General features: G+C 52.8%; 1 protein-coding gene across 7 annotated transcripts in view; it reads right to left on the bottom strand.

Annotated features, from left to right (window-relative positions):
- Positions 1-24: 24 nt before the first annotated feature.
- The window catches only part of LTBP2 (latent transforming growth factor beta binding protein 2), a 99,686-nt gene continuing 81,756 nt past the window's right edge, over positions 25-17,954 (bottom strand). For 3 of the 7 annotated variants that reach the window (XM_023537042.1, XM_023537044.1, XM_023537046.1), the window contains 20 exons: positions 17,174-17,293; positions 12,277-12,396; positions 11,094-11,216; positions 10,745-10,870; positions 10,180-10,305; positions 9,175-9,297; positions 8,958-9,083; positions 8,428-8,550; positions 7,604-7,741; positions 7,176-7,301; positions 6,469-6,612; positions 5,403-5,594; positions 5,204-5,287; positions 4,333-4,461; positions 3,844-3,981; positions 3,582-3,749; positions 2,969-3,279; positions 2,717-2,804; positions 1,842-1,991; positions 25-1,373 (listed from right to left, as the gene is read on the bottom strand). In XM_023537042.1, the coding sequence (XP_023392810.1) occupies positions 1,228-1,373; positions 1,842-1,991; positions 2,717-2,804; positions 2,969-3,279; positions 3,582-3,749; positions 3,844-3,981; positions 4,333-4,461; positions 5,204-5,287; positions 5,403-5,594; positions 6,469-6,612; positions 7,176-7,301; positions 7,604-7,741; positions 8,428-8,550; positions 8,958-9,083; positions 9,175-9,297; positions 10,180-10,305; positions 10,745-10,870; positions 11,094-11,216; positions 12,277-12,396; positions 17,174-17,293 (2,801 nt within the window). In that variant the 3' untranslated portion in view covers positions 25-1,227. The remainder of the gene's footprint in view (positions 1,374-1,841; positions 1,992-2,716; positions 2,805-2,968; positions 3,280-3,581; positions 3,750-3,843; positions 3,982-4,332; positions 4,462-5,203; positions 5,288-5,402; positions 5,595-6,468; positions 6,613-7,175; positions 7,302-7,603; positions 7,742-8,427; positions 8,551-8,957; positions 9,084-9,174; positions 9,298-10,179; positions 10,306-10,744; positions 10,871-11,093; positions 11,217-12,276; positions 12,397-17,173; positions 17,294-17,954) is intronic. The other 4 variants (XR_002782939.1, XM_023537043.1, XM_011370870.2 and 1 more) reach the window with 4 other exon arrangements.

Below are 17,954 nucleotides of genomic sequence, written 5' to 3'. Positions count from 1 at the left end.
CATGTCTAATATTTAGACAGCCAATATAGTAAAGAAATTTAATATGAAACAAAAAATAGAAGAGCCCAGATATACATTTTTTTATTCCATTGTGGATCTAAGCTCCCATCTAGCCAAGGTTGGAGTAGGTCTCCACTTGTAAACTCAGAGGAATGCCAGCCAGCCATTTGAAGGGGAAGAGGGCAGAGGATTCTGAGTAAAGAGGACAACACAGGAAATCTGGCTTCCCCTAAAACAAGACTACACTGTATTTCACAAGCTAGAAAATAGAACTCTTTATTTTTAGCACATCAAGCTAGTGTCTGCAAAAAGAGAGCCCAGGAGAGATTTTGTTTTCTGTAAGGACCAGTATGTATTTAATACAGATTTTCGGAGATGGGCACCCTGTCTTGCAGCAGCCCTTGTGGTGCACAGGAACTATTGCTGGATAGATTTTGAATGTTTACTCAAAGCTGTTGAGTATTTTCTTTAGGCTTGTGTAAAGTCCTGGCTCCCCCTTATCAACATCCTATATTTTTAATATTGCCCTCTTGCTTTCTTAGGCTCCTCGCTCCCCTTCATTTGTGTGTCTCACCCTCAGCAAGCTAGTACCAGTCTCTCTTCTCTGAGACGAGGGGATCTTCTGCCCCTCTCTGGGGACACAGAAGTGGCTACAGGATGGAGATGTGGCAAAATCTGGTTTAGACCAGACTGGCTGAGTGGTAGTGATAGTTCTTAGGGGAAGAGCATTGGAGTCACTCCCCAGACTTCCTCCAATCCTTTTTTACTCCATAGATTCTGAAGGACCACCCCAGGACAGGTGTAGCCTCTGACCCAGTTTTGAGATCATCGGGATGATCATCATGGCTGGAACAGGGTGTCTACAGTGAGGCCGAAGGACCTTGCATGTTTGCACAGCTTGAAGGGAAGATGAAGGCCATCCTTTGGTAAGCATCCCATAGCAAGGCCAGGACAGATGGTGGACTGGGCCTCATGGCCAGTGACATGGTATTAAAGCATTTGGTGGTGTTTGAGCCAAGCAAGGGCATGGCAGCATGGAGGCAGTGACAGAAGCTCACAGCCAGAACCTAAGCTGGGAGAGATGAAAAGCAGGCACAGCTGGCTGGGAGTGGGGCTGCAGGGCCTCCTGCTTGAAGCCTTCATGGTGTCTTCCCAGCTAGGAAAGAGTCCTCAAGGCTCCCGCCTGATGCCAATTTCCAGGTAGCTGCCCACACTGACCCCTCACTGCTACTCCTTGGCGATGCAGTGCGGGGGGCCTGCCTCGGCCACATAACCTGGGGAGCAGTGGCAGCGGTAGGAGCCCTCCGTGTTCTCACAGTGACCATGGGCGCAGAGTGCAGCAGGCCCATTTAAGTCATCACATTCATTCACATCTAAGGAAGGAAAACAGGAGAGAGCCAGCTGGATGGAGCCCAAGGGCCTCTGGCCTGTTGCCTTTGGCCCTCTGGGTCACTAAGCCCTGACCCCTGCCCTGCAGTGTAATCCTGGGTGTGGCAGCCAGAGGCTTAAGTCATTGCCCCAAAATGAGCAACTCAGGGACACAGCAGGTGGTAGTGAGCCCATACTGTGCCCAGGAGAGTGACCATGCTCTCTCGTCCTTGCCTTTCTTTTGTCTGGGCACCTCCATGGAAAGGACTTTCCACAGCATTAGACCTTCCTTTGGAGCTTTCTCACCACTCAACCCAGTGCCAGGCAGCCCCACTAGGGGGCAGCAGTGGCTTTTCTAGCTGTCCCGGGTTTAGACATGCATTCTTAAAGTGAGCAATGGGCCATCCGACTTCATAGGGAGCCATCAGGGTCAGTCCACTTCCAAGGCATTGCCACTCTGATTCTAAACTTACCCACACAGGCCATGTGGGCCATGTCCAGCTGGAATCCCTCAAAGCAGTCACAGGTGTAGCCTTCCTGCACACGCACACAGCGTCCATTCTCACAGCCATTCAGGATGCCACACTCCTCTGCCTGAAGCCCTTCGAAACCGGCTGCGTGTTCTGGTATGAGGAAGTCAGAGAGAGAAGGAAGCTGAGGTCTTGTACCCAACCCCTGGACCTTTACCCTCTGCTACAAAGGGTTGCTCCTGTTGAATTCCTGGGGTGGAGTTGGAGACGGTCTTAAAACTCTCACAGAAAGATGCTAAAACAAAAGGCAATAGTCTTAAAAATAAATATGAATCATTTTAGGTGGCAGAGACCTTTAAATGAGGCCTCCCAAGAAGGCTGACACCATGTTTACAGTGCCAGGGCTCCTGAGCAGTTGGGTGTCACCATACAGTTTGTTGTGGTTGGTGGGAGAGTGTTTTATATAAAATCTTTATATAGTCTTTTTTTTTCCCCCTGGGAGAAGATTGGCAGCAAAAGTGGATTACTCTCACTCAACACAAAGCAAAACTACCATATCCGCCTAACCCTCTTCTCTCTCTAAGCAGCTCCCCATCCCTGAAAAAGACCCCACCCGTAACCTTAGTACAGTCTTAATCAGTCTGGTAAGGTGGCTGTGCCTGTGGATGGTGTCCATTGCACAGATCCCAGGCCTGACTTCCTCATTAAGATCCAAGCCCTGAGTGCTACTTACAAACCAAGTCACCACAGTGGGACTTTCAAGTAATTAGAAATCCTTAATTCGCATTTCAGGTCACAAGTTTGAACTTGTAGAGCAGGTTATTTTGCATACCCTAAATGGTGTAGAGGGAGAAAAAACAGACAGTACTAGAGTGTACCTGCTTTCTCTTGTTCTCTCAGCTCCCTCCCACAGGCAGCTTTTGAGGTTAGGATGATGGTGTCCTGTACCTTTTTGTGTCCCTTGTGCTAGTTCATTAGAGAGAGTCGTTAGGGTCTGACCTGGGCATTTGGAGTTGTCCCGTGAGTGACCTGTGAGAGGGCTTGGCGTGTCTTTCCCCTTCCCTGACCTCACCCTGCTGGCAGTGATTAGCCAGTGGAGGAGATGGAAGTGAAACAACTTCAGTGCCCACCTCTTCCCCATTTTTGCAGCAACACAGACCTGGATGGCTGGCCACATAGTGGGGCTGGAGTTCTGAGGGCTGCAGGGGAGACTCAAGGATCGGTGCATGGTCCCCTGGGTGGCTGGCTGTCTTGTGAAAGGGTGGCTCAGGGATGGCATCCTCAGGGCCCAGGTAGTTGTAGAATGGTGCCCCATCTGGGCCATAGAGGCTGTAGTGCAGGTCCTCAGGCCCGGGGCCATACTCATAGCCTGGCCGGAAGTGGACCCCAGCCTCCCGCTCTGCTTCGATCCGGGCCACATTGCACAGCTGAGCATAGACCTCTGTCAGGAAGGAGTGAGAGAGGAAGCTGGGCCCAACTCCTGTTAGATAAAGCCTGGTGTGCTATCCCTAGGCTGCCTGCCCTAAGGAGAAAGGGAGCACGGGGGACGAGTGCCCTCAGAGAGTTCCTGGCAGTGCGCCTCTCCCCATTCCACCACCTGCCCCACCTTATCCCCAAACAACAGGGATGGAAAAAAGGGCCATTACTCTGATTGCTCTACTCCTTTCTAAATCCCCCCTTACAAGGTGAGGGCATTTTAGGTACCTCCCCTCCCTCCATGCAGGCACAGGTCGCCTCTCTTACCAGAGCTCCTGGGAGGGCACAGAGCACACTGCTGGCTCCAGGCCTCACCGTCCTGGCAGCAGCATTCTGTGTAAGTGGTGCGGTGCCCATGCAGGGGTTGGCTGCACACATAATTAGTGACTTTTTTCCAGCAGATGTCCATGTGGATGTCGTGGTCAGGCAGGTCCTCTGGTAGCACAGGCACAGAAGCATGTGAGCCCACCCCTCCCCACCCTAGCCCAGGTTATTCCCCCTGCTGCCCTGCTACCCCAGGCCCACTGACCAATGCTGCTGGTGCTGTTTACACAGCGCTGCTGGCTGAGGTCCAGGGTGAGGGGTGGGCTACAGAAGCAGTGGAAAGAGCCTTTTGTGTTCACACACTCGCCATTTTCACAGGCCATGTCCTGGCACTCATCGTGATCTGTGGTGGCAGGAAGACAGGAGAAACACGTGGGCAGTGCCAAGGCGCCTTGCCCAAGGACCACCTTCACAGAAGAGGGTTTTCTTGTAACTGATAATGAAGAGGTAGCACCCTGCTTCCCCCTCCCCTGCCCCGGCCCAGGCTGGGAGGCCCCTCCCCAGGGATACTTTTCCAACATCCCCAGTACAATCCGTGACAGCCCCACAGCTCCCCTCACTTCAGACCTGCCTGCTGCAGTTGGCGTCTGCCCCCCAGAAGGGGAACTCCCAGCAAGAATGGGGCTGGCTGGCAGGGCTGGGTGAGCATTCAGCTGTGGGCCTGGGGGTTGGGAGGGGTGGTGTGTGTCCTCACCCTCACACTTCCTGCGGGTGGCATCGTAGTGGTAGCCAGGATTGCACAGGCAGATGTAGCCAGGTACCGTGTTGAGGCACCGTCCATTCTGGCAGAGACCAGGCCCAAACATCACACACTCATCAGCGTCTGTGGGAAGGCAGAGCTGAGGTGAGGGGATGGTGAGAAGCAGTATGAGGCAGTACTTGAGGCTAGGGGCTCCAAAGCCAGACTTGCTGGGTTTGAATCTTGGCCCTGCCACTTGCTAGTTGGATAACTTCAGGCCACTTGCTTAAGTTCCCCTTGCCTCAGTTTCTACCTAAAAAATGTAAGTATGACTACTTAACCTCTTACCTTTGTTATGACAATTAAAAGGTTAATACATCTAAAATACTTAAAATAGTGCTTGGCACATAGCAAGCACTTAAGGAAACCTACTTCATTTTCTATTATTTCCTTCTCCAGCCTCAGGATTAGGGTGCTAAAGGGCTCATACCTAAACTACACACTTTTTGAGTACAGGTTCCCCAAAGTTTCTGGCTTTGTAGGTGGGGCCAGGGAGATAAGCAGCTGCTTCTGGCTTCTGTATAGCAGCACTCCCCTCTCTGTCTCTGTGCCCCGTGACTGGGTTAGTCAAGGCATTGTGGTTTGTTTCCAGAGAGTTCAGCCTCAGGGAAGCAGAAAAGCTGAGGTGAGGTTGTACGAACACTCCCAGAGGACTTCCTGTTAGAACTTCTAGTTAAAACTCTGCAGGTCATCAGCCCTGGGACAGGAATGATGGAAGTGACCTAGGCAGCCTGCATGCACAGCTTCCCCAGGGACCTCCTGGAGGACCAGGCTGGGCCAGCTCAGGTGAGCGGAGTTTGGGGATCAGGGTCTGTAGGGAGGTTACCTGTGTACATGGTCTGTCCAAATGTCCAGGCTCCTTCCACAGGGATGTAACCTTTTCCACTAGGGCAGATCTCGCTGAATTCAACTGTAAGGAGGCATCTAAGCTCAGAGAGAGCAGGGCTCTGCCCTCCCCTCCCCCCTCTCTCAGTAGCACCCTGAAAAGCTGACCCTGAGAGGATTGGAACCCGTGAGGGCCTTACCTGAGTCCTCAGCTGGGCAGAGGTCACAGGCTTCTCCCCAGCTGGCACCCTGGGTGCAGCAGCACTCGGCCTGTGTAGTGTTCTGGCTGAGGAGGCTGGAGCAGGGCAGCTGGCCCTCATGCCCCGAGTAGCATTCCATGCGGATGGGGCCTGCGAGGTGGTCCCCTGGCGGGGCCTCAGGGATACTCTGACCTGTGTGTGATAGATGCCCCTTATTATTGTCTGTTCACGGCCCTCTGGGACACCCTAGCCTTTACGAATTGAACGTTTATATACCACTTTACAGTGTACAAAATGCTTTTACCTATATTATTTCATTTGATGTTCTCAACAACCCTGTGAGGTGGGCATTATTAGCATTAGCTCCCTTTTACAGATGAGGCAGTTGAGGCTTAGAGAAGCTAAATGACTGGCCACAGCCACCAGCTATTAAGTAGCATAGCAGGGAGTTGACCCCAGTTCCTCAGGTGCCAAAGCCCCTGCTCTTTCCAGTATGCCATCCTGCCTTCCTGGCATGCTGTATGTGTAGCCTTCTGCCCATTCCTCTGCTTTATACTGTACGCCAGCCCCTCCACCCTTCCCTGTTCTAGGTCCTCCTTTCTTTTCCCCAAGTCAGAGAAGGTCAGCTGAATCCCAGTGCAGCCTAAGGTGGGAAGCTGACCCAGAAAGCTACGGGGGCGTGGGAAGAGGGGAGTCGAGCTTAGCTCAGCTTCCAGGCCTCCCTCACCTGGAGAGCTTCCTGGGGTTAGATTGAGGGCCCCTCCAAGGCTTAATCTGAGATCCCTGGGGCCACCTTAAGTTGGCCTCAGAGCTTTCTGAGCCTTCTGTAGGGTCCTCAAAGCCCTGCAGCCCCCTGGATGTGTTTTGGCCTGGAGCACACCCCCATCTTGTCTTGTCATTTGCTGCACTCAGACTCCTCACCCCTCCACATGCCATTCTTCAGCTGCACCCCTGCCCACACTGCCCCAGTCCCAGCCCAGGCTCCTTCTCAGGAACCGGAGCAGTGAAAGAGTAAGCCAGAGAGTGGCCATTCATAATGGCTGGGTGAAGTATGGGGCATGCTCACCTCCGGCCACCCGTGGGCGGCAGCTCCCCTCCTGAGCATCATACTCCTCCAGGTCGCTGGCACAGAGGCATAGGAAGGAGCCCTCCACATTTTCACAGAGCGCCGCCCCACACACCGCCAGCATGAGCTCACACTCATTCACGTCTGCCAGGCATAAGTACAGGCTCTTGGGCAGAGAACAGGCAGCCCATGCCCCCTGCGCCTGCCTCTGGCCCAGTGGGCAGATACCCTCCCAAAAGAAGAGGTTAGGTTTCGCGGGAAGCGCAGAAGTGGGTATGAGTGAGCAGGCAGGAGAAAAAGATGGACAGAGGTCATGGGAATGGAGAGAGAGAAAAGTGGCAGGCAAGGGTCCCTAAATGGAAAAAGAGGAAGAGTTCTTCCCTCTGCACATTCTCTAGAAGTGCCTCTTGGGACCCTGAGGTTTCGGGAGGAGGGTGGAGCCTTGGTTAATGTGCTTGCTCCCTCTGCTGGTAGGACGTGGCCACACTTCTACCATCCTGGCCAAGGTGCCAGCTGTAGGGTGGAACTGAAATCGCCCTTCCTTGCCCACTCTATGCGGTCCCATTATGGAGCCATGTGACCATGGACATTTCAGAAGAAGGGCCCCAGGACCTCTACCCAAGACAGTCGATCTGTGTAGATGGGATAAAGGGCCCAAGGGCCTTCCCTTCCCTGGCCCAGAGTCCAGCTAGCCCAAGGCTTCTCACCAACACAATCCCAGCCAGAGGACGAGGTCTCAAAGCCCTGGTCACAGAGGCAGCGGAAGGATCCCTCAGTGTTGTCACAGAAGCCGTGGCTCCCACACACAGTGTCGTTGGCACACTCGTCTATGTCTGCGAGACAGTGGAGACGAGTGTAGGGTGTGTTCTCACTGGTTTTCTCTATTTGCTGGGAATACTTATTTATTTGGTCTATTAACACCAAGATTTGTGAAAAGTAACTTCTAAACACAAGACAAGCAAACTCTAACATTCACATTTCTCTTCAATTTTTGTGTCAGCTCTGCTGTATGGAAAATATACAAACTTCAAACAGCTGCAAAAATAGTGTCCTCAGGAGAAAATAGTTTCTAGCTGGATACATGAAAAATAGGTGTCCTCAGTCCTCCCGCCTCTGACTGCCGCTCCCTACTCACCAATGCAGTCTCCAGTAGGGGCCATGTGGAAGCCCAGCTGGCAGCCCAGGACACAGCGGTAGGAGCCAGGGCTGTTCTCACACCTCCAGGCCCCGCACACCGGGTCTCCATCTCCGTAGTCCTCACACTCATCAATGTCTGTCCCCAGAGCCATGAGAGGGTACAGAAGTGGCCATGTCACTGCTCTAGCCCCACCTCTCTGGCATCATAAGGTCATGCCCCACAACCTCTGGGATACCTGATCTGTTCTGAATTATTGTGATCATCTCAACCCCAAAACATCAAATTCAGGGTCATTTCCCCTGACCCAGCAGGGATGAACATCTGAAAGAGAGCTCTGTGCTGTTTAGGAAAGCACTGAGCTCTTAGCCTTCCATGACACTCCTTCCCCCACCCTCAGTAGAGTACTTTATACTTCTCTATAAAAATAAAACCGTCACCAAAGTGTATTATGGAGAGTTGTCTTCATATCTGTTTCCCTTGCTCAATTTTAAGATTGCCCATAACTGTCTATTTGTCTTAACAAAAGACATTGAACCTAGCAGGTTTTTAATAAATGTCTATTGAATCAGTCTGGCTTTAAAAACTAGATTGTGTGCTCCGCCAGCACAGGGCTTATGATTGTCTTCATTTTGTCATCCTCACACAGTCTCTGAGTCAGCAGAAACTCAATAAATACATTATCCGTTAGATGAGAAATCTGTGGAAAGTGCTTTGCTTCCCGGAAGCTGCAGTTCCTGGTCCCAGGGAGCTGAGGACCAGGCAGAGGTGGAGGTGGGCAGACGTGGGGCAGACCCCTGTCCACTCCCCCCTGGAAGCCTTACCCACACACTCCCCGCTCTCTGGGGACGGCTGGAAGCCAGTTTCACACAGACAGTTGAAGGAGCCTTCGGTGTTGACACAGTGCCCTCCTTGACACCGGTCTGTGACTGCACACTCGTCCACATCTAGAACAAAGATGTCTGTCAGCAGACCCAGCCATGGGTCCCTAGGGCCCTAGGCAGCTTACTCTGGGCCATAGGTAGCTCCTAAGAGGACCAGAGAGTGGCTCAGTGTAAGAGAAAGAGTTCAGAGATGGAAGCCAGATGCCAGGCTGCGGGGAGGAGCCCTGGAACTGGGCTCTGTCGGAAGAAGGGTGACACCACTCAGAGTTCAGACGATGTGTGCCTGATGTAGACTTCATGGAGAGGCCCGGGGAAAGAGTCCCTCCCTGACACTTGGCTTCCTTTCATTACTGTCAACCTCCCATCTTCCCATTCCTGGGTGGGACCAGGAGCATTTTATCGTGGTACTAGATCTAGTCTCCAGCATCCCCTGCTGCTGGCAAGTGGACATGGCCAAACTGGTGTCTCACCCTGGCAGCTGGTGCCGCCTTCTGCGCTGGCAAAGCCTGGTGCACAAAGACAGAAGAAGGACCCGTGGCTGTTGAGGCATTCCCCGTGGGGTGCGCAGTACTCCTCTCCCATGCACTCGTCCACATCTGCAGGGAGATGATAGTGTTCACTCCTGGGGATGTTCCCACCTCCCCAAACACCGACCCCAGTTCCCCTGGAGAAACCTGAGCCACTCACCCTCACACACGGTGCCATTGGCCAGCTGGAAGCCCTGGGGACAGAGGCACTGGTAGGAGCCAGCCATGTTTTTACACTCGCCTCCTATGCAGCTGCTCTGGGGGTCTTCACACTCATCCACATCTGCAGAGTCACACAAGAAGAAGCCAATGGCAGCACCTCCCAAGGACAGGAACCAGTGGGGAGGTCTCCAGAAGGCTCTGCATGAGGAGTCTGGCCCCACAGGGGCGTCATCCCCTTATAAAGCAACATACTTGGGAGAAGCTGGTGAGGGAGCCTCTGGGGAGCAGGGTGACTCCAGCTCCCTCTACTTTGTCCCAGCTCAGCAGGCTCTCCCTGCCTCTGGCTGGGCTTCTGTAGCTGCCCACACAATGCCCACTTTGGGAACACTTGGCCTTTCTCGGCAACCCTGGACTAGGGTGGCCAAATCCCACTACCCTTATAGCTGAGATGGCTTAGATTTTACTGAGAAGCAATAAGAAAACAGATGAGAAATAAGCCAAGTACATAGATACAGAGAACCTGAGAAGGTAGCAAACTAGACTCTTCAAGCCGGCCTACAGATTGCCTCGTGCAGGCTGGTGTCTTTTAAAATATGGTCCGAACATCCACCCTTATGAGGAACCCTTGAGAAACTTGTTAGAAACCAGAACCCAAGCTTCCCCCACCCCCACCCCACCCTTGGCAACAGAAGTTAATTTAGCAGGCCTGGGACAAGGTCCAGGAAGCTCATGTGGAACAAGCTCGCCCAGCGATGCTGATGCTTGTGGTCCAGTGGCTCATTGGCCCCCAGACCCTGATCTGCAGTTGGCTTTCCGACTCCTGTTGGTCAAGGGGTGAGAATAAGTGTACCCAGCTAGCCCACCATCCGAGGTAGGTAGAGGGGACCTTGGTCTGAAAACAGCCCCTGTTGTGTCCTGGCTACTTTCTTTTCTGAGGGTGATGGGTTAGTCTCCCTGAATCCTGAATCCCATCTGTGTTCTCCTCCCCTGCAGGGGCTCTCACCTTCACAGGTGTGGCCCAAGGGGCTGGGCCGGTAGCCCTGGTCGCAGTCCCTGCAGGAGAATGAGCCGGCAGTGTTGGTGCAGATGCCTGAGGGGCAGACTCCAGGAAAGGCACATTCATCTAGGTCTGGGGCAGACAGCAGCTGGTCACCCTGCGGGCCTAGGAGGGCTCCCTCCATCCGGCGAGGCAGGAACCTCCCCACGCCTCTGGCCTCCTTCTCTGAGCTTGTAGGACTCTCTCCAGGCCCCTGGGGAAGGGCAGGCCCTGGTAGTGGATCTTCTCTAGGGCAACTCCAGCACCCTCTCTCCAGAATGCTCCTGGGGCAGCTCTACTGTCAGCTTCCCTCCTGTCTCTGTGACTCCCTTTTCCTTCTGTCTTCACCTCTAAACTTGGGCATTATGATGATAGAAGCTCTCCTTAGGCCAAGTCCATGTGTAGGGTCAACTAGCCTAGCCTGGAGACCCTCAGCATCAGTCCAAAGCTAGGGGACATATGGAATGTCCTTTGGAAGGTAAGAGGGCCTATATTCTCGGTCTCTCTCTGCCAACTTCCTCCTCAGGGTTACCTTCACAGGCAGTGCCGTCTTCATTCACCCAGTACCCACTGTCACAGGCTGAGCAGGCGAAGGAGCCCTCAGTGTTGAGACAGAGACCCGTGGGGCACGAGGCCCTGCTGGCACACTCGTTGACATCTGAAACAGGCCATTGATTTTTGTGTGGGACTCTGCAGGACAGACGTGCCAGGATAGCAGAGACTGACAGGTGTGCAGAGGTAGGGGAAAGGACAGGTCTTGGCAGTGATGTGTTGGATCAGCATGGTCAGGGATGCAGGGCCAGGGGTCGGAGTGTGTGTGTGGAGGGAAGGAGCTACAGGCTGGTTTGCTGTGGAAGAAGGATGCGTTAGTATCTTTGTACCTTGGCAGCCTTTCTCATCCGAGGTGACCTCGTAGCCCTGCTCACAAGAGCATCTAAAGGAGCCCTCCAGGTTGATGCATCTTCCATGAGCACAGACCCCGGGAGTCAGACACTCATTCACATCTGTGGGAGAGAAGTCCAAGATGGCAGGCTGGCCTCCTTTCCTTCATGCAGCCCCCTTCATCAGGCATAGAGCATCTCAACTATGAGGCCAAGGAATCACCATTGAGAGGCACTGTAGGCCACCCTGGGAAGGCCATGAGGTCATTACAGCTCTTGGCCTCACTCACCAAAGCAGGAAAGAATGCCCCTCCCCACTGAGCTCACTTCAGCTCTAGTAACACAGAGCACACTGCATATGTACTAGAAAAGGGAGCCAGATCCCCTAGCCTTGGGGCTAGTTTTGCCCACTAGAGGACACTTGTAGTGAAGTGTCCAAGATCTTGACTCACCTTATGGTGGGTCTGAACCTCTCTGCCAACCAAACATATGATCTCATATTCCCAGCCCAACAACCAGCTTCAACAGGTGAGTGGGCAAGGCAGAGAGAGGCCAAGCTCTGCCTGGGTGGCTGAATGGCAGTGTCAAGGGCCTGGGAAATGTCTGCCCTCTCCAGAGACTCAAAGCATCTATTCACAACTCAGTTCCTCCTGGCATTCTGAATCCTGGGCCCTTCTTCCTGTGGGGGCTGCTGGTAAAGAACATTCCTCCTACAGCTGACATGCAGCTTCCTCGGAGGAGAAGAGCACTCACTGTTCGGTTAAGCCTTGCTGTTTAGACACTGCTGTTGAGATGCAGTAGAGCAGAAGACCCTTTCTCCCTGGAAACCATAGCAGGGCCTGGCTGCTAGCTGACAACAACTCCTCCTAGGATGCTTGGCACTTCACTCTGCCCAACGGGATCCAGCTACAGGAGCTTCTGGGACCTTGGGCTATGGCTCCTGAACGGACATGGCCAAAAAGCCAAAGGGGCCTCCACCCTAGCTGATTCAGAGGGCAGAGTACCAGTAACTGAAGCACACCCATCTCATGCTCAACGTCATCTGGGAACCCAGCTGGATCATGGATGACAATAGCTTCCAAGATGCTTCCCTCTGTCCCATTCTTTCTCTCCCTATGTGTGGGCTCGACCAGAGGTCCCAAGGCCAGAGAGCCCTCTCAGTGCCTTTGCAAACACCCCTCACCTACACAGCTCCCGCTCTGGCCCCTGTAGCCCTCCTCGCAGGCCAGGCAAGTGTAGGAGCCAGGGGAGTTGACGCATCTTCCATCGGGGCAGGTGTCAGGGTGACGGCATTCATCGATATCTGCAAAATAACAGCCCCTCCCTTGGTCATCCCTGGGAACCACAGCACATGGGTAGGTCTGTAAGGAAGTGGATCCTTGACCCTGCCCTTGTCTGGGGAGAGGGAGAGATGTCAGTTTCCGTACAGATGGAAACTAGGAAAAAGTGAGTGTCATCCTGTGTTCCCAATTCCACCTCCCACCCACTGTCCTGGACAAAGAGAGAGATGGAGGAACTCTAGAAAGGGAGACACCCTGGCTGGGTGTCAGAGGCTGTGGTTACCACTAGCTGTGGGAGGGTGAGAGAACTCTACTTTGTGAGCTGGACTGTCAGAAACGGCCCTCATATCTCCCTCGGTGAACTCCTGTTCCTTTACGAGTGATGACAATTACTGGGATTGTACGTGCTTGGCACAGCAGGCCACAGAATAGATCACCAGCTGGGCAATGAAGACGAAATGGGTTTCCCAGCACCAGAAAATGAGTACTGAAGATGATCCCCAATCTTGGACCGGCTCTGAGGCTGGTGCAGAGCTAAGGGTGGCAAGGTTTCTCTGCTGGAGAGACTTTTCTTCTAGCCAAGAACCATGTAGGGCTTTCAGTACCCACCCTGGTGAGATCCAGGAAAGTCAACTAGAAAGGATAAGCCTGAGCACCAACCAGACAAGTGTGGGGAGAAGGGACCCATGGAAGGAGAGGAGCAGCAGTCCTGGGAGAGTGACAATAAGGAGAAAGATGGAGATCCTGCTCCCAGGAACTGTAGGCAGGGTTCTTCCCGATGTGACCTGGCATCTCGGGGAGTCCATATCCAAGGCACCCAGGGGACCTGGCTGAGTTAGAGAGGTCATACACAGGGACTAAACACTGAGTTGGGGCTGCAGGAAGATGCTATGCTCCTCTGGCCCAGTGTCGAGCCTCTCAGTCACTATTCATGACCAATAGAGTGACCAAGCTCCAGAGGAAACAGGAAAACTGACTCTTCCTAAACAGGTAATTGTCATTCTCTTAGAGGAAGTTCACCCACTTATGCGGGTTTAGAGGCCCTATTGCCCAGGAGGAAGACTTACTCAGCCCCATAGAGGAAAAGCAGGAGATAGTGACAAGGGTCACAACACAGGCTTTCTGCAAAGGGACTAAAGCCAGGAGCTGTCTTTATAGAACAGGATAGATAGAGGCCCTGCAGTGAAGGGTAAAAATGAGTCTCCCCTGAGGCTGTTTGCTCTGCAGGAGACAGGAACCCACCAAAGCCCTCTGTCCCAGGGAACTGGGGCCTTCTTAAAACCAAAACTTCACTGGGAGGGTCCAGAAGGGGAAGATATTCACAGGGCAGGTGGTCAGTCAGGTGGGTATCTGCAGGGAGAGACCTGGAACTGCTAGGGAGAAGGCTCATCTCTGGAAAGAGGGCGACCAAGAGCTCCTACTTGGGCTGTGGTGACACCAAGCTAAACTATTCTAAGAGTTTCTGTAAACAGAGAGATGAAAAGAATGAGACAGAGGTGGAGGAAATGAAAGATCTAGGGCTGCCAATTTTGGCCACCCAGGAGAGAGCAGCTAGCACCATGGCTTGCTGGCCTTGGCTGAGGTACCGGAAGGAGGCTGGGCAGAGCCATTGGGAATGATGAACAATCCCTGCTTCAGGGAGGCCAGACTTTCAGGATGAAGAGAAGAACAAGGAGGAGGCAAGGATCCTCCTCAAAGAACACACTGAGAAAAAATGAAGTTCTGGGGTCTCTCCCACAGGACCAAGCAGTGGTGGAAGGAGATTAGATTTACCAGGAGCAGAGCTCTGAAGCCTGTCCTGCCCAGACATTCTGGGCACATCTGCGGAGGTGGTGTCCCACATGTCTTATGCTGGGCATTAGGTGACTTGTGGTCCTAATGCTGTTCGCTAAATATTCCAGCCCTCCACTTTCTGGGCCATGGTGGGCTTATGCCTCCTGGCCTCTTTTGGTTGGATGGGGCCTGAGGACAAGTGCTGGCCAATGAGCTATGAGTAGATATAACGTGTGATTTATAGACCAAAGCATTTAACTATGTGCAACCCTGCAGAGCATTCTTTCTATTTTCCATGGAGACTGGCCACATTCAAGATGCTGGCTATTCCTTTAGCCTGATTCTAGAATGAGGACACGTGGGGTGGGACGCCCAGTTGATCCATGATAGACATGTGGCGTTGGTCACGTGTAAAGTTTGCTGTATTCTAAGTCACTAAGATTGGGGTTGTTTGTTAATGCGGCATAACCTAGTGTGCCCTGGCATGCCACTGCTGGTTTTCTTCCTCAGACCAGAGTCCCAGCCAGCGATGATCACATGTGAGAGGTCTGTCAGCAAGTGGTAGAGGGAGGAAAGAAATCAAAGCAGCCCTGAGTGTCCACCTGAGCCAGGGAAGGCTTCTTCTACATGGGAGCCACTAGCCAAACCAATCAATAGGAGCCAGATGAAGGTTCCAGATGAAGTGAATTTCACTTCTAACCACTCTGTGTTAAAGGCACTGGCTCTAACATCACCAGACACCCTGAGGCTGTTCCACCAACCCCTTGGTGCCTGGACTGGAGCCAGGTTTTTCTGCCTAGTCTAGGGTTTAAATTTTAATCTAAGAGTATGGCATGTTTTGTCCTAGCCCATGGCTGGGACAAAGCTGGCACTCAGCAAATGTTTGCTGACCAAAGAATGAGACCATGTGATTAAATGTTTAAACCCTCTTGGTATGAGGTGGCTGAAGACACCCCAGAAGACGCATGTAAATAGTCACCCCAGGGACCAGCTTGCCCACCTGCCGTCTGTACACTGGGAGGATTCTGGACCTTCTCGACCAGCACGTCAGCCTTCGCACGAGGAAACATAAGGGTGCCCGCCTCCATTGCTTGTGAGAGCACAGGGTGAGGAGAGTGCTCAGTCAGGGGCCAGAAGCTCAGGTAACCTTGGATTATGGGTGGGGGACGGCAGAGCCCTGGCAGTCTGCAGGGAAACTAACCCCTTTCCGTGGGAACCCAGAATCCTGGTACGACGGAAATGCCATTGAGACTTTGGATGGGCCGCTGTCCAGACCACGCAGGCCTTTCACCAGAGATTTTGAGTTTAAGCGGAGAGAGTGGTTTCTTAGTTGGAGAAGGAAGAAAGAGAGAGAGGAAATTGACTGGGCTCCCGGGGTGATGGGCCGGGTCTGTGGTTACTGACGGAAACCTGGAGGAGTGTGCAGGCTACATCAGTCTTTCTTTCAACAGACTGAGAGCGTCTGCCCTGGGCCAGGAACTCGGCCTGACCTCCCAGCCGAGGTGTGTGTCTGGAACCTTTCCTCCAGAAGGGAAGGGAACAATCCAGAGGCATGGTCTGGGGTAGCGGGGGAAGGCTAGATGAGAAAAAAAATGGAGCCTTCAGATAGTGATGCTACGTTGTTGTGTATGCTCATTCAATCCTCACAAGAGCCTCTGAGATAGGCATTACGGTTTTCATTTTCAGACACTGAAACAAGAGCCAAAACCAGGCCTGTCTCTGCCAGAGCCTGTGCCCTTAACGTGGACTAGTTAGGTTAAATTTGATCTTTTTAATATCCTGGTATTTTCTTGGTTCATTTCATTTAGTTTTGCTTTTCTTTTTAATAAAGTGTTCTGTCAAATTCATGTTCTGATGCTTATCTAGCATGATGGGTATCTAGCACAGTACCTGGCACATAATGGGCACCCAGCAAATGCTAACTCCTTTCACTCTCCCTTCTCCTAGGAAATACCAGGCTGTCTGTTTCCATCACGCTCATGAGGACAAGGAGTTCTGGCTTTGATCATGCACAGGCCAGAGTCTGAAAGGGGGAACACCAAGAGGGAGACACTGGGAAGGTGACATGTGGATTGGGGGGTATGCAGATGGAGAGTTAGTTGCCCATCCTACAACCCTAACCACCTCTCGCCTTTGCTAGACCTGCTAGGACTCTGGGCTTTGCTTCCATGGTACTGGCACTGGGAAGGGGAATGAGGGTGAGCTCATCCCTCACCTCCAGGACCCTCTGAATCCAGGCAGGTCGTGGCCAGGAAAAACCTGGAAGCCAGGAGGAGGCCGGGCCGACAACCCGTGAATCCGGGGCAGGATTTCACTCCAGAGAGAGCTTTGGTTTACTCTCACTTATTCCTGTCTCAGCCAGTCTTGGGAACACATAACCCAGGCCTCTTGCAAACATTTGACACCCCAGCCTGGCAGGAAGGTGGTGGTGGCAGAGCTGCCAGAAGGTTACACAATAGTGTAGCAGGTTCGAGCCAGTCTGTGAGGAGACCAGTTGGCAATGTCACGGTCACCTTTTGGCCTGGGAAAGGGAGCAAGGATCAGGGTTCGTTGTTCATTCATTCATTCATTCATTCATTCAACTGGCATTTGTTGGGGGTTGTTCAATGCATGGTCAATTATCATGGGTCATCCAAGGATATGGTCTGTCCTTAGGAGCTCACAGCCTAGAAACTTTAGCAAGAAGGACAAGGCTGAGATCTCAGGCACCTCCCTGATGGGTTGATTGTTATGCTGCATTAACAAGAAGAGTGCTATGACTCCAGGTGAGGGCACAGGTGTACAGAGGGATGTTCTTGGCGTCTCATGTATACAAAGTTGCTCGTGTTCCCTGCTTCGGGGGCAGACAGCATACCACAATATCACTAAGGGGTTGAAAGGGCTCGAGAATTTCTAGACAGTGTTCTGTTTTTAGGAGTGGCCTCAGCATGAAGGGGCCCAGTCAGAGACAAGCTAGAAGGGGAGTTGGGGACAACCAGTGTATGGGAGGGACCAGGAGATGGTAGGGGGCGGCACCCCATTCCTTACCTTGGCAGTGTCCCTTTCTGACCATGATGTAGCCCTTGTCACATTTGCAGTGGTACGAACCCTCTGTGTTGATGCAGTGCCCTCCGTGGCATGCCTCTGGCTGCTCACACTCGTCTATGTCTGCAAACACATAGAAAAAGCCTGAACGGGGGCCAGCCCTGCAGGGCGTCCTGGGGTATTCCTTCAGAGCCCAAGGACGAGGACACTTATGCTGAGGCTTGGGTTGGGAAGACATCCTTGCTGTAGCCACGATTGGCAGAGGGCTCCTATGCCAGGTCAGACTGATATAGCTCAGGCCCTTGCAAACCCCCAAGTTCCTTTCTCTCTAGGAAGCTACTTTTGGGGCTCATGGGGACTCTCGTGGCTGTCTTCTCATCCCTTGACGCAAGGGCTGGTCTCGAGGTCCGATGGCAGTCCATAGAGCATGATCTGAGGAGGCTAACGGAGTCCCCCTCCTGACCCCAGTATGTCCCCCTGTATTCATCTGCTACTAGAGTTCCTAATGGCCTCGTAAAGGTTAGGGATTAAGCAACATGTGAAAGACAGAACCTTAGACAGCTGTGGAACTATCCATGTGGTTTATTCCATTGTCCCAAACCATACTGGTAGCTCAAAAGCCCAACCCTGGTCATGCCATCCCCCTGCTTGACCACTACCAGGGTTCCCTGCTGCTCAGCCTGGCTCACAAGGCCTCTGCCCTCTGGCCCCAGTTTTGCTGTATTCATCGATTCCCACTGGTCCAGCCTCCAAGCCTTTGTTTACATGAATGCCTCTGCTTCGA

This window comes from Pteropus vampyrus, unplaced genomic scaffold (assembly GCF_000151845.1).
Source record: "Pteropus vampyrus isolate Shadow unplaced genomic scaffold, Pvam_2.0 Scaffold177, whole genome shotgun sequence".
NCBI classification, from domain to species: domain Eukaryota; kingdom Metazoa; phylum Chordata; class Mammalia; order Chiroptera; family Pteropodidae; genus Pteropus; species Pteropus vampyrus.
Note: the sequence above shows the minus strand (reverse complement) of the source record. Positions and strands in the feature narration are given on the sequence as shown.